Here is a 15,741-nt window from a genome sequence, read left to right on the forward strand (position 1 = left end):
AGCGCACCACCAGCTTGGTGTCATCTGCAAACTTGCTGAGGGTGCGCTTGATCCCACTGTCTATGTCATTGATGAAGATATTATACAGTACTGGTCCCGATACAGACCCCTGCAGAGCACCACTCGTCACCAATCTCCATTCAAATCCACAGAAAATTTGTATTTTTACATCAAATTGAAATCAAAACACATTATACATTGCACTATATTGTAATGCACAAGGTGGTTCCAAATAAACCAACCCTATAAAATAAATGTCTGCCTGCAGTAACATTATGTGCAAAAACTGACACTCCTTGCAAATGATTACTTTAAATACTAGATTATCACTGAAGAACCTACGTATACTGTGATGGTTGTGAGCTAGGAGTTCTGGTCTACTTTGTTAGGATTCAAATCATGCTGATCTTAAGAGCGGATAGGAAAAAATTCTAGTCTCTAGCAGTACTGAGGACTAGAACGAAAGACCTGTCTCCACAGAAACAAGATGTTTTCTTCATCAAAGCCTATTTAAGAAGTTGCCATCTCTTTTCTCCTTTTGCTTGCCTTCTTTGTTGTTCCAACAGAATATTTGTGGGGCCTGCCGTAAACTTGATCAGATTAAAAGAAGAAACTAGAGCATGGTTTGTTTGTTTTATTTAAAAAAAAAAAAAAAACATTTAAAAAAAAAAAAAAAAAAATCTGGTCACTCTGCTAAACCAGTATACACTATAGCACCCCACATAGCTTGTACTGGCACAACTGAAGGGTTAACAAACTGCAGTGCTGAGGTGGCAGTTTCTTAAACCAGCACTGCTACTGGACAAATTAAATCAAATTACACCCTCAGGACAGATGATCCAAATTAGCTTTATCTCAGAATGCCAAAAAATAGTAATAAGTAAGTTTGCTAAAGGCACGTGGAGAGGCTTGCAGTCTTCTTAATCTGATTTAGATTAATTCAAAAGTGTGTTAAGATGCTTCAGAGATGAATGTACACAGTTCTTTCTCTGTGGCTTCAACACGTCCACAAATTCAGGGAGTTAACACTGCAAGAAGTTTGCACACAGAAAGTTCTCAGAAGCTTAAAGATTCTTGTGGGTTTGGGTTTTCACTAAATTTCACCAAAACTGACAAGTAAGGCCTGTAAGAATAGAAAGAACTACCAAATTACGTCAGATCAAAGGCCCATCTCAGCTCAGTGGCAAATGCCTACGTACCTTGCATAAGGAAACCACACACACTTCCCCTAGTGGTCCTCAGAGCTCCTGGCAATCTGCACTTAAGGACCAAAGGCTAAGTTTTTCATTTAAAAGCTATTGGCCTAGTTTCCCTGAATTTGGCTATTCCTTTTCTGAATCCATTTATGCCTTTGGCCTCCAGAACATCCTGTTAAATTAGTTCAACAATTTAAGCTTTGGACTGTTAAAAAAAAGAAAAGGCTGCCTTTTAACTATTGTAAGATTATATGATCATTATGAAAGCTTGTTTGTTCTAATATCATATGTAAGTTTGTTTCTTTATAAGCAGCTTACCTTAAAATTCCATTTGTCACTGACTTGCCTGCAAAGATTTAGATCCATCTCTACCACCAGAAGTCCATCCTGAGTGCGAGAGAGTCCTGGGGTCCTACTGCCATCTGGTGCAGCTACGTAACTTGAGCCATAAAAATGGCCCAAATCATGGTGTGCTTAAAGAAATTTTTAAAAAGCATGTAACGCCATTTGCAAATAAGTATACAACTTAACATGCAGTGTCCCATAAAACCTGGCTCAATTTCTTGTGGTTGCTCACTCACTGTGCTTTAAGCAAGATATCATCCTGAAGAGTCACAGCATGATCCTAAGGTAACTGCAGTTTTGACCAGTAGTTATTTTCATGCACAGTACAGTTTTCACATATATCGAATTAACAGGAAAAACCTCACTGTGTTGCCTTTTAAATAATGCATTATTATGCTTTCCCATTATTAAGTCTCTGAACTAAAGGCTTTGCTTTCATTGTTTTTTATTTAGAATTTAAATGAATTCTAATTGTCAAATCATACATTTCCAAAACAGCTGACAGAGATGCACCCATTCAATTTTCAATACAAAGTCAGAAGTGGAAACACTGGGATTTGAGGCACAGAAAAAAAAAAAATCTTACTTTGTATTGCACAACTCTGAGGTGTGCCAAAAATGAGTCACATCTGTTGTACTACTAAGCAATGGACGCCACTGACATTTTTGTTGCAGCTGCTACAAACACTTAGCTCCAAAACCAGCTAAAAAAATGGCTCAGGTCCACTCCAGATTAAGCCAGAAGCTGTCATGGTTGTCACAGGACAAATTATAGTGTTTCAACATACAAGTGAAGTACATACAAGCGAATCTCATGCTCTTTGAGCATTCTCTTCCTTAACTTCCAGCAAATCTGTGAAACAGGGCAAAATGGCTTGGCTGGGGATTCAGGCTAGGGCTATTACTGTTAATAATCTTAAAACTACAAATAAAATGTCATGCATGCACTGACAACACAGGCTAATTTTTGGGATTTCTGTCTTCCAGTCCTACAATACTGCATTGACTCCAAAACTCTTAGTCCTCTGAAAGTATATAGAAACCTTAAGTATGAACTCCTGGTGACCACGTTCTGTGGTACTACCACCTTTAATAGCAAGTGCTGCTTCTCTCCAGCTTACAAAACAGCAGTTTGAAGTAAGGCAGTCGCTAGCTACCATAGCTGTCATGAGATAGACGCTTGCAGGAGAACTATCATTTCTTCAGACTTTCTAGTTAACAATTATTAGCAACCACTGAACGTGATTTCTGAACGTACCTTTTCCACCATCTCCGGAAGTAAAGGCATTTTTGTAGTATTCCTGTGAAATAAGAGGAATCTGTAGGTGGCAGTATAATTCCATTTCATTCAAGAAATCCTTGCTAGTCTACTATATTTAGTATGGAAGTTTATATAAATTTATTAAGATTTTTTCTGGCATACTATCAGCACTGTCTAAAGGGAGTCATCAGAGGGGCCTAGTTTCTATGACGGATAGGCTAGAAAACAAGATCTTTTTGTATCACTGCCTGTTGTTCATACACTTTGGGGAACATGTCTCATATCAGTTTCACAAGTCTAAAGAAGAGGCGAAAGAGGAAACATTTAACCAAACACATCTTTGTGGATCACAAAAGGCGGCAAATGTATTCACATAATGGCAAGAACAAGTCTGGATTTTTGCAGGGAACCTTATAAAAGAACACACATGTAGGGTACTTGGACTACTCTGAAAGCAAGAATGACCTATTGTGTGCAACATTAATTTTCATTATAGAATTTCAGTGTCCAGAAAGAGGTAGTATCTGTACAACAGCAACCAGTTGTGTACCACTGACTTGAGGATATATTTCATTTTCAGTCATTTTGGCTAAAAGAATACTGATTTCACCATAGAAACTAGGAGAATTAGCAAAAGGGCGGGTGCCTATTACAAAGAGAGCAATTCAAGAACAGGAAGCAGCTGCAACCAAAAAGTAGGCTGCCAGCAACAAGGCAGTTCTCAACGTCTCTATCGCTGTCCATCTTCAAATCATATTATAAACACTAATACAGTAGTTATACAATAGAGTAATCCATGCACTCTAGTACTATTCAGTTCATTACCTTGAATTAACTCATGCTACAATACCCAAATTATGAAATAAAATAACAAAGTGAAGATACATACCGTTCCTACCCTGTTGATGGGACATGTAAAGCAGTGATTAGCTATGGCAGCATTTCTTGCTTCAATTGGCCACAGTGACTCGCTGCAATACACAAAAAAGGAGGCAGGTATTCACTACTTGTCTAATTCAGAGCTAAATTTAGATTATGACTGTCTCGCACGGTACATTTTCTGTCAAAGAAGCCAAAGTTAGCAGCTAAGACTGACCTTGCTCTTACAATCAAAATCTCCCCACAGATATAGCCAAGTACTGTAATTATTTTCTGCTCAAATATAGGTATAAACAATTCTATCTGATAACCTGGTAAATACAGCTTTGTCATGGGAAAAAAAAAAAGAAAAAAATTAACACATCTCAAGATTTTCAAAGCAATTAAAGTGCAAAATGTTTTAGTCTCCAAATTACGCAAAGGATTTACACATGTACTTTCACATTCCATTAACTTTCAATACACCAGACATCATTCTGCAGCAAAGCTGTAAAAGATTCATACAAGTTGCCTCCTTTTTTTCCCCAAAATGGTCCAGGAGAGGCTTTTGCACCAGTGAATGAAAAAAAATTAATTATGGGAATAATAAAAAAATGAAAGTAAGAGAAAAATCCATTTCCACCGAATTTCCTACTGCTGTTATTTCAACCACAGTTTTCATAGCACTTTCCAGTAAGTCATTTTCCCCATGGTGAGTTGATGAAAAAGAAAGCATGTTTAACAAAAGCAGCCCAATAACTTCCCAGTAATTATCTATTAAACCAGTCACTAAATTTACATAAAATCAAGAACTGAGAAATGAGGAATAAAAAATTCCTTCTCTTTTACAATCCTCTACTTCTTTTCCAAAGGAGATTTCAATTCTGACTGATGTTTAAAACTGAAATAGTCGTCTTTTTATTAAATAGTTTGATACACAGGGATCAGACTAGTTAACAGGAGGTCTGGAAGTACTCAGAGCTCCAAAACAGAGGTGATACAATTTGTACACTCCTGTGACAGTATGTACCTGCCAGATTCTGAGTACCAAGACAAGGTTGCAAGCATCTGACTTCTTAATCTCCCAGTCAGACTCAAGAATCTTGAGATGGTCATTGGACTGATTGAAAGGACTTGGTTTATTGCCTCTTTTCTCAATTGCCTTGAGTCTGGCCAGCCAGTTCTTCTAAGAAAGAGGGTTTTTATTAAAAAGCTCCAGCAAATTACAATTTCACAGAAGAAGAGAGGCAGGGAAAAAAGGCTATAGCCAAGAAGCAACCCCAGAGAGAGTTTTTACATGGGCCTCAAGAGTCCTCTTCCTGCAATAAAAATTATATGCTTAAAAACAATCAAGTGAAAGCCAATAATTAGGAAAGCCTGAAGCACCCAGAGTACCAATGAAGTTCTGTATAAGAGGGTAATCTCTGTTTGCTCTCCTGTCAGTGGGCTGTAAGTAGACACATATCACAAATATTATTTTAGTAGAGACATAAATGCCCCAAAAGCATTGTGTATTCATCCAACTCTTTTCAAAGGACATTTTCCAACATTACTCAACCTAAATTATCTTTTATACCAAAAACTATTAAAAGCAGTTTGAATGACAGAATACTGCATCTAACCTACAGTTCAACTCTCCAGGTTTGTAAATACATGGTTCTCTGCATCTGAACTGGCTATGGGTATGAAAATTTTATGCCTCGATCTGTTTTTCACCATTTCTACCCTATTATGAATGCTCAATGTCCTCAGAATTTTCTAGCTGGTCAGCAACAAAAATTGGATGAATATTCTTGGAACTTGTTACAGAGACAGAAAAACTCAAAATTTACATTAAACAGGTAAAGAGAGGGGATTGGGTGAATCCTGAAGAAATGGAAAACACTAAAAAAAAAATTCCTCTTACATTTCTAACTCTTCTATCATCTTGTATACCCAGTTAGCAAGTCTATATTGCCTGAATATTTCATACATTAAGGTTTACAAAACTGACACTGGAAAAATCTCTTCTTCTAGGTTTGAAGAAATAAAAATGAAAGTATTCTGCAATTAGTCCATGCACACAAACCCAGCTGAAGGGAGAAGAGAAATGAGAAAGAATTTTTAGTATTATAAGAGATCAGTATGTCTTCTTTTTTTGTTTGCTACTGGATATTATACTTGTATTGCAGTATCATCAGCAACAATGAAATATGCTCCTGTTAGCTTCCTAAAACTTATCTTTGGAGCTGGAAACTCAAAGACAGTTCAGCTAGCCCAAAAGATGTTTTTTTAACTCGCAAAGGAAATGTTTTCGTTCCAAAGAACTCTGCAAAGCCAGACTTTTCCCCCCACCCCATACAAAGCTAACCACTTATGCTGAAAAGAGTTAAAGATATTAATATTTATAATTAAGCATAAACTACCATCACTTCTTCAGTCATATGTATGTAAACATTATACAATACTAAGTAACTTTTCAGAGCCTACTGTTATCAGGGAAAAAAAAACAACAAAAAACCAAAAAGCATAGTTGTTCTATCATGTGTTAAGCTGATGTATAGACACATTCTGGAATCCCACACCTCAATTTACAAATAGTCTAATTTGGAATTTGAAAATATTTAGCAGTACAGCAAAGGACAGAATACAATGAGAATGAAAGGAAGGCATGGTGATTTTGTCAAGAAGAGTGGTATAAAGAACCACTGAAACCATTTCTACAAGGTTTCTGCCTAAAGAAAGCCCCCCACCGGCCCCAAAGAAAAGCAGTTATTTTGCATCACATTATAGTATCCCAAGCAATACACAGCCTGTGTCAGGCAATGCTTTGGAAGCATGGCACATTCAAAGGTTATTATATTGAAATGTGACTGATGCTGATAATGTAGACGCAAAGAATATTCAAGATCTAATTCACAAATTAATCATTATGGGCTAGCTAAGAAGTGTATTTTCCTAGCTCACTGAGCTGGTTTTCTTTTTTCTTTTTAGGAAGTCAAGTCAGTAGGGTGCAATTAATGTCAATCTGCAGAAGATTAATCTCAAGGGAAACAGTTCACACTGGTTCAGTCTGGTTCAAGAGGCCTGATAATCACAAAATTGCCAACAGTTTAAAAAAAAAATGTTTCTGAGAAAAAGGTTTCTCAGCTTGGCTCTGAAAACTGCAATTTGAAACCACACTTACTGGCTCCTAGGTGGATGATGCAAGCTGGCAAGCTAAGCCTGAATGTAGATTACTACTGCCTATCATAAAGCAAAAACATTACATAGATAATCTAAATAAACTCTCATTAGTTTTCAGAACACCAGCTGGATGCTGGTTAACTCTGTCTCAGAGACAGAAGACCTGCAGATGTACAACTAAAGTTCTGGAAGAGAATTAGTGACTATGAGCAGACTGGTAGCCCAAAACTCCAGATGGAGAAGAATGCAGATTCCTTCATGAAGGCAGAACAAGGAGGTGATACCTCAGGTTCCAAGACCTCAGCAAGATGCCCCTGAGGCCCCAGTGAGGGGCTCAGAGCTTCAGTTCACCGAGAAAGTGTGCAACGACCTAAATCAGTTTGTATCTTACCTGAGTGTTCCAATAGTGGCTGAAGGATTAAAGATGATCTCTGCTCCATTCATACTAAACATGAGCCAGTTCAGAGGGTGATGGCGCCCATAGCAGATATTCACAGCAATTGTTCCAAACTGTGTCTGAAACACTGGGTGTCCTGTATTTCCTTCCATATAGTAAGTAGACTACAAACAAACAAACCAAACAAACAAAAAACCACAAATGCAGACTTTTTAGAAAAGCAAAAAGAAATACCTCCAACATTGCTTTGACACTTACCAATTTCCAATTACCAGCTTCAAGTCATTAGACCATGAGCAAGGACAACAGCCTTCATTTAGTACATAGCTGCACCTTAATGGGTATATAGCAAAAAGTGACTCTCTTAGGCTGCTGAGATCAAATTCAAGCCCCTTTCTGTTTCCCTTCACTCATACTACACCTAAGCACTGACTGACTTTGACATAAACACTTCTGTTAATGCTAGAAACTTCTACAGAAGCTTAAGAGAGACCCACAAATTGCCAAACTTTAGGCACCTCTCATTGCTTTCATCACAGAAGAAAATTTTCCTAAGTCAGCACGATCCTTTGATTCTGACTAAAGAGAGAGATGATGAACACTGTTTAAAAAACATGGAATTCCTTTACATTCACCTGTTATGTAGTGACATGCAGTAATTTTATGAATGCTATAAGGAAATATCAGTGTATAGCTAAGATTGGTTATTTAAATTTCCTATATGCCTATTGCTCTAAACAAACAGAGGGCCTGAAACTACCACCAGGAAAAATCACAGGATAAATCTAGAGAACACTCCTTAAAGAAACTGGAGCCAACTGTTGGCTTAAAAGATCCCATTTACCATATGCTGCGAAATTTCATCCTATCATATCAAACATTTCTAAACAACTAGAAATGCACTGGTTCCTGTGAAAGGCACTAGTGAAGAGAAGGATAGGGCATTGTTAACAGCTATCAAGAGACCAACGTTCACAGAGATACTCCAAATGAGATGTACAGAAATGGTTCTTCCCAGATACAGGAAAAGGGTACGTGTGGAGTCACTGACAGTTGCCTGCCTAGTGCTCAGTGGTAGTCAAAAACGCAAGAAAATCTCAGACATCAACAGGAAGGGTACTGAAACGTAACAGAAAACATTGTTTTGCTGGTTTGTAAGAATTCTGTGTGCCCATGGCTCAAGTACTCTGGGCAATTATAGCATCTGCATCTCAATAAGGATATACTAGAGATGGAATAAGCAAAGGCAACTGAAACGATGAAGGGGATGGGGCAGCTCCCTTGTGAGGGGCAACTAAAAAGGCTCTTCAATCTGCAGATGGAATGCTGAGGGCAGTATTATGAATGAGATTTACAAAATCACAAAGGCAGTGGATAAGATGAATACAGAAATCCCAAAGCAGCAGCAGTAGTGGGTATTGACTGAAATTACACTCTTGTACCCGTTTTCAACCAAAGTAACTTTTTTCATGTAGCAGGCAGTGCACTTCTGAAATTTGCTTCTTCATGAAAGCAGGTATTATCACCAGGTTCAGGAGGGATTAGACAACGTCATTGATAAAAACCCCACACATAAGAAATGAAATAGACAGGAACATGCCACCCAACATCACTAAAACAATGACTGTGCATACCACAGGAGAACAAAAGTTGCAGAGTGGCCAGATTTATTCCTAATAGTACCTTTTTGTGATGATCTCAGAGACAGAAAAGCAAGGTACACAATCCACCAGCCTGACCCAATGGGGCGTGCCTCATATAAGAAAGGTGTGTTGTAAAACAATTCCTTTTTAATTGAAACTATCTGTCCATTGTAACAACCGCTGCCATTGGTCTTGAAGGAAGCAGAACCACATCAGGCCTAAAGCAAGCAGAGTTACAGCTGGGGAACAAACCAGGGCCTCATCTAACTGTAGGAGAATGGCATGATAGATAGAGGTGATCATCTTCTGAAACCAAGGTCTAGAGGTTCACTATGCCTAGTAAATATGACATCTCATGATTCTTACTTATTACCAGGTCTCATGAATTTGCACAGTCCCTTGGGTACTGATTTTACCTCCTTTCATGTCTGTAGAGAGCACACCACGTGATGGGCACTCACACAATCCTTTTTCAAAACAATTCTGCTGATTGAATATATTTCAATTTTTTCTTCTATCCTCAGTTTTCTTTTATTACAATAGGAGAAGAAAAACAAAAATGCTGTTGCTTCAGGGAATTTATCAGTTCTTATTTCTTTATTCCTCACCAGAGGTCACAATCATCTCCACAGCAACAAACTGTGATGTCTCAAGAAGGATTGATTTTTGTTTATTTATATGCCCTCCCACACATGGCTCAATAGGTTACAGACCAATCTCTTTCCCCTTTCCGTTTAGTTCTCACCAATTCAACAAGGATGATTTTAATAAGGCTCCTTTCCCTATCTGCTCTACAGAGGCAATCCACAAAAAATAATTTCAAATTCAACCCTTCCTTGGGGGTTAACTTTGTTGATAAAGAAAACAACACTAAAGTAACAGAGATAAGCATAATCCTTCCCTTTAGTCTTGGTGGTTTCTAAAGTTCCTCTATCAGAATTGCTCAGCTCAGAAGAATGGACTTAATGCTTTGCTAACAAAACTAGCTAAAAAGACAGCGCTGCTTTAGGTAAACACTACTTGCTTCTATAATGAGGTAGATACAACAAGAAATGTCGAATCATTATAGTATACCTGCAAGATACAAATAGATTGTTTTGTGGTAATTCTGGCATTTAGAATTATAAGAACTAACTCCTTTTAGGAATTATGCAAAACTCTTAATGAAATTCTATTTATACTTCACATGGAAAAGTAAAAATATTTTCTTTTTTTAGGTGCCTTTCATTACAGTTTCATAGCTGGAAACAAGAAGGTTCTTGGAATCTGTGGATGTGCCACAAAACAGTGTCTGGAAAACTGAAAGCCATCATATTTTAGCACAAGCAACAGGAATTTATTTTTTTGTTTGATTACACAAGGAACAAATCAAGAATGTGGAAAGTAACCAAAATTCATTTTTATTAGTGCTTGTATTTTATATGGGTTTGTTAGTTACTGTTTTGCTAGCTGAAAGACAGATCTGATACAGTAATATTAAATATCAAAATAACAGTTAAAGATAGAAGTAAACACTGGTGACCGACAGGCCTATGCCAGAAATCCACTGTGCAGAAACCTATTAACAGCCTCCTCTGAAGAAACATAAACCAGCCTGATCAGGTCTGGGAGCCCAGGTCAAAACTTCCAGAGGTTTTTGAACATGAAGTTTCAAGACAGAAAAAAGCTTTTAAAATTAATAAAAAAGCAGTTTGGATTCTGAAGCCTCAGTTCAGTGACTGGAGCATTCGGACTGGGAACAAAAGCAACTGCAGGTATATAGCAGCCCCCAGTGCTTAGAAAAAACACCTCTGTTAATTACTCACTTTAGCTGACAAGGAGAGATTTAGTTAGATAAGACAACGTATTTTTAGACTTCGGTTAATTTTTAATCCTGATCTTTCTGCTTGTGATAATTCTATGGATGGATAAACACATTTCAGATCTACCAGTTTTCTTCTGACATTGCCTTTACTACCAGTTCAGTTTCTGAAACTGATTCTGGAGGACAGCCCAAAAACTGCTGGGGGCTTCAGTGGAAATAATGTGATTAGTAAACAGAAGATGCCGTAAACCAGCTATTCAGTCAGAAGTGTAATGAATTAAGGGATTCTGCGCAAAGAAACATAAGCAAAAGATCTGTCATTTCCAAGACAATCTCACACAGAAACAGAGATCAAGACCATAAATAATGCTCACACCTGAACCTAAAATAAGTTCAACATGCACACATGCAAAAACTGTCTGAGCCAATCATGCACAACTAACATAACAAAGCTGTGACTTACAGAATTTTGTTTTAAAGATCCTCAATACTTTTGTAGTTTCCATCCGGCCAAGGAAGAGTACATGACAAAGGATTCAACGTTATTTGTCCTTTAAGAGTCATCACTCTCTATTCTTGATAAATTAACTTACTATAATTTCACCTGAGAAAAACTGATTTGACACTTAACGAACCACATTTTCTAGAAATACATTACATTTCCTGCCAGCGTGCCTCTGATACAACACATGCTGACACAAACAAGAGCTGCAAAGTTAAGACTAGCTTGATAATCACAATACTGCATCTTACCTCATTGAAATCTCCAACCCTTGGAATGTGATTTTTCCTACTTTTGCCAAGGACAGCTCCAGAATTAGAAATGACCACTGCAGCATTCCACAGAGTTCCCCCATGTATTTCATCTCGCTCCAGGATTGGAGATACCACAACCATATTGTATTTCTTTGCCAGCTATACAAATGAACACAATTCTTCTATTATACACAAGCCTGCAGTAATTACTTTCATTTTTGTTCATAAAGAAGGATTAAAAAAAGTTTTCATCTGATACATTACTCTGACTAACGCTTAACCCACACTGGCATGCCCACATCGCCAGTTTCTTCATCAAAGATGGATACATCACAGAGAGCTTTCCACCTGAATCCTTCAACTAGAAATGCAAGGTACCAAAAGGAAAAAAAGCATCCTAACAGCAATGGTCAAACTACAAAGCTGACCTCTATCTATTCACAGGTATAAGAGGAGATAGATCTCATCCCATTCTTTCATTCTGGTATACCACTCATGTGGTATACCAAAACAAAAGACACCATGGCTAGCTGAAAACAGTTATTTTTAAAAAAAAAAAGGAAAAAAGGAAATGTGAAATAGCATTACATGTTAACTATAAATGTTAATAACATAGGTGTGAGAATATAGTAACTTCTGACTATCAGCTCACTAGCACATTGTCTTTTCTTTCAAATCTTTCAAGTTTTTTGTTGTTTCAATCACTTGTAAAAGAAAATAATTGAAATTCTTTATTAAAAAAAAAGTCATCAGAAAACAAAAATGAACTCTGTCACCCTTGCAATGAACAGTGTCTGGAAAAATAAGAGCCAGACAACAACAAACCTCTGGGTCCATAGAAAGTCCCCTACATTTTGTGTCATTTCACAGGGAGATGCAAAAGATTTGTGTGAAAGTATTCCCTGTTTAGAAAAGGCTAGCTATTCTTCTCCTCACACCTTCATACAAGCATTGTTTAATGCTCAACTGTTCTAGGTGAGAAACACCTTTTAAACTGAAATTAAAAATATTTGTATGGAGAATCGTTCCTCCCTTGTAAAATTCAGGAACAGTTAAATGCGCAGTTTCATATGCCTTCCATGGTACGAGGCAGTCTATAAATGCAAAGTAGTTTAAAAAATTAAGTATTGCGCACAGTTGTTGTTGTCCATTTCTACTTCTCTCACTATCATAATATTTGTCAAGCAAGGTGAAAATTTATTTTTTATTATTTCAGTTTTCTCAGTGGTACAAGACCAGTACATAAACAAGAAATCCATGCTAATCAGCGGCAGTTATGGACTGGGGTTGTTGGCTGGATGTGGGGGGTTTTTCGCTTGGTTGTTTTTTTACCTCTTGACAGAATTTTGTTGTTGGCCCATCCTCTGCTGACTCAGCAAATTCAGTCCAAGGAAGCTTCTCTCTTGTACAAAAAGCAAAGGGCATGGCTGGAAAACACCAATGCAAGACAAAACTTACAAGAATGTTCATGTCACTCAAGAAATACACACAGTTTGCATGAATACAGATAAAAATTTAAACACTTAAGAATGGTTCAATTGTTTTTCTTGTTTAAAGGCAAAAGCTATTTAAAACTACTTTTAGCAAGGGCAAGGAGTTTTGGGCCCACACAGAGCAAAGTAGAAGAGAAAGAATGCACTTAGTGAAGTCTTACCGGAGGTAAAAATACACCCCAGTCACTAGTGTACACTTTCTGTGAATAACCTGTTTTCACAACTCGGCCCTTCATTTTGGTTTTCGCCTCTATTAAGCCTCAAAGACTCTATTTTAATTAAAATTAGATTTTTAAAATTTTAGTATCTTTCTAGAAAAAACCCAAAGTTTTAGAAGAAAAAAAAAAAATGAGGAAAGGATCATGAAGGATGACACCTACAAATATCACTGTTGCAGCATACACCAGTCTTCAGTATAACAGACTTCACATACATCTTCCATACAGTTCTGCTAACTAAGACTCTTTGTTTTCTCCTTTAGAAAGCAAATCAGTAAAGTCAACTGTTACATCTTGGAAGATCTCTGCTGTTTACTTACAAGACACACTTCTAAGTACATGATACTTGTTAAAATAGAAGGAACTTGACCTCTGACAACCTAGAAGGAATCACAGAAAATACTCACTCCAAGCCTCCTGGAAACAAACTATGTTGACCCCACATGTTGCAGCTACCTCCACAATCTCCTCAATTCGTCTGTGCAGTGCAGCCACCTGATTGCGAGAAGTGTCACGGTATAAAAAAAAGCTGTATGTTCTAACTCACTTGTACATTAATTGCCTGGTTTTAAAAGCTTTGTTCACATTAAATTTATCTTGTTCTATACTTAGTACCATTGCTTTCAGGGGGAATAACTCAAGAAGTTATCATTCCTGAGCACTGATAATAGAAAGAGTTATATACAGATTTTTAAAAGCATTTAGACGCTGAAAATAGAGAAAGCAATCCAATGGAATTCTAATTCCATGGTTACAACATTTAAATATATGGCAACTCATTGCTAACTGACTTGCAAATAGCTAAAAATCTTAACAGAATCAGCAAAAATTACAATTTTGCTGCTAATTGTAGAAAACCTACAGAACAATGTTAAGTAAACATGAATTCAAAGTCAAATACTCAGAATCGTAAAATATGAGGTAAGGACAGTCCATTTCCTTGGTTATCTCTGAATCCTGCTCACACATGTAGATCTTGGACAGTCTCTAGAAGTTACTAACTCCAAACTATTTTCTAAAACCCTCTGTCCAAAGAGCTCAATAGATTATTACCAAGAAAAAACATCAAAGCATTTATTAGTTAGTCAAAAATATTGTTTCAAAGTACTTTTTTCTTGAGTATACTACTTAAAGATAAGCATAGTTGTAGCACTTTGCACTGATACTTTCAGGTGTCAAAAAGAAAAGATGCAAGACAAGTCAACAGCGACCTACGAACCCAACAACTGTACACTGATCTACAGAAATAGTTAACTAGTTATTTATAAGATAAAATCATTAATATAACTGGTCGTCTTTTTAACAGATGCTACAAAGAATCCACAAACTTGATCCATATACTGAATTAATTACTTGCATCTGTGACAGGTAATCTTTCCAAAACAAATTACCTCAGAAATGTCCTGTCTCGTCACTGTACAAAACTACTACTCCAGAAGATTTTATAAATGTGGTATTTTCTTTCACTTTTTTAAAATCTACTTTTAGGAGGCTATTTCTATATATGTCACCTCAATGCTTTTGTGTCCAAGATGTTAGGACATGATGGTCACCGTGTAATAAGATTTGGTTTGCTGCTGTACAAAGAATAATGAACACAGCTTTATTAATCTGTGTTTACTCTAATAGATTTTCCTATAATGGAACATTTCTCAATTAAAACAAGAACGGCACCTGTGGTTTCCATGGGTTGCCATCTCTTTTGATTTCTGGTAAATGATTTTCTGTTTCATTTTAGAGGCAAAGGATTTTCATGTACAAAATCAGTGACTAAATATTTAGCTTTGGAAAAACTGCAAACAGGTTGGGCAATTCACTAGGTAAACACAACACAAGAGATGTTTCTGAGAAACAACAGAACTGAATGTCATTTGAATTTCTTACAGTATGCTGTATTAAGATAGTCATGGGTCCTGTATTGCCAGACAATCAGCAGGCATTTAATGATGGAGTTTCTAACATCAACAACTGAAGCGTGTTATTTCTCAATCTAGTAGAAGAGGAGTTACACACAAACGGCCCAGAACCCAGTTTATGTACCTGGACTGCCACGGCTGTGTCTGTGGGAAGTGGAATTTTATTTTGTACCAGTCCTACTCGAACAATACGTGGCCTTCTCAATTGCTCTGGAGCAGCTTCAAATCCATAGCCCTGTAGCTCAAAATCTCTTTCCTGAGCTGCTGATAGAGCAGCGGCTGGCAAATTAAGTTTTCTGGATTGAACAGGAAACAAAGACATTTCAATATGAGATGTTCTCCTTTTCTGCTCTGAATGCAATGGATCAAGAGGATCACAAATACTGTCTACCCCTGCAGAGACACCCAAGCTCCCATGTCCCCGTACGCAACTATCAGACAAGGGAACAATCAGTCAGTAGCCAGGTCACGTGCAAATCTCACTGCTCTCCTTCATGGCAGCAAACTCCCAGTGTCCTCCTCTGTAATTGTGATTTCCAGACACTATTACCTTGCTACAGAAATCAAGCAGCACATACATACAAACTTTCATCTGCCACCCCCAGATTATAAACACTTTCCCTCCAACGTAGTTTCGCTCATGTTAGATCCCCACTTCTCCAGCTCCCTCACCCCAAAGCCACGAGCTC

The 15,741-nt window shown here is 37.3% G+C and overlaps 1 protein-coding gene across 1 annotated transcript in view; it reads right to left on the reverse strand.

Annotated features, from left to right (window-relative positions):
- UPB1 (beta-ureidopropionase 1) overlaps positions 1-15,741 on the reverse strand; it is a 22,574-nt gene that overhangs the window by 6,075 nt on the left and 758 nt on the right. Inside the window, exons 2-9 of the mRNA XM_009279982.1 lie at positions 15,177-15,348; positions 13,544-13,631; positions 12,758-12,852; positions 11,423-11,584; positions 7,217-7,386; positions 3,692-3,773; positions 2,800-2,842; positions 1,515-1,669 (exon numbers count right to left, since the gene is read on the reverse strand). Of these exons, the coding sequence (XP_009278257.1) occupies positions 1,515-1,669; positions 2,800-2,842; positions 3,692-3,773; positions 7,217-7,386; positions 11,423-11,584; positions 12,758-12,852; positions 13,544-13,631; positions 15,177-15,348 (967 nt within the window). The remainder of the gene's footprint in view (positions 1-1,514; positions 1,670-2,799; positions 2,843-3,691; positions 3,774-7,216; positions 7,387-11,422; positions 11,585-12,757; positions 12,853-13,543; positions 13,632-15,176; positions 15,349-15,741) is intronic.

Source organism: Aptenodytes forsteri, unplaced genomic scaffold (assembly GCF_000699145.1).
Source record: "Aptenodytes forsteri isolate BGI_AS27 unplaced genomic scaffold, ASM69914v1 Scaffold323, whole genome shotgun sequence".
NCBI lineage: Eukaryota > Metazoa > Chordata > Aves > Sphenisciformes > Spheniscidae > Aptenodytes > Aptenodytes forsteri.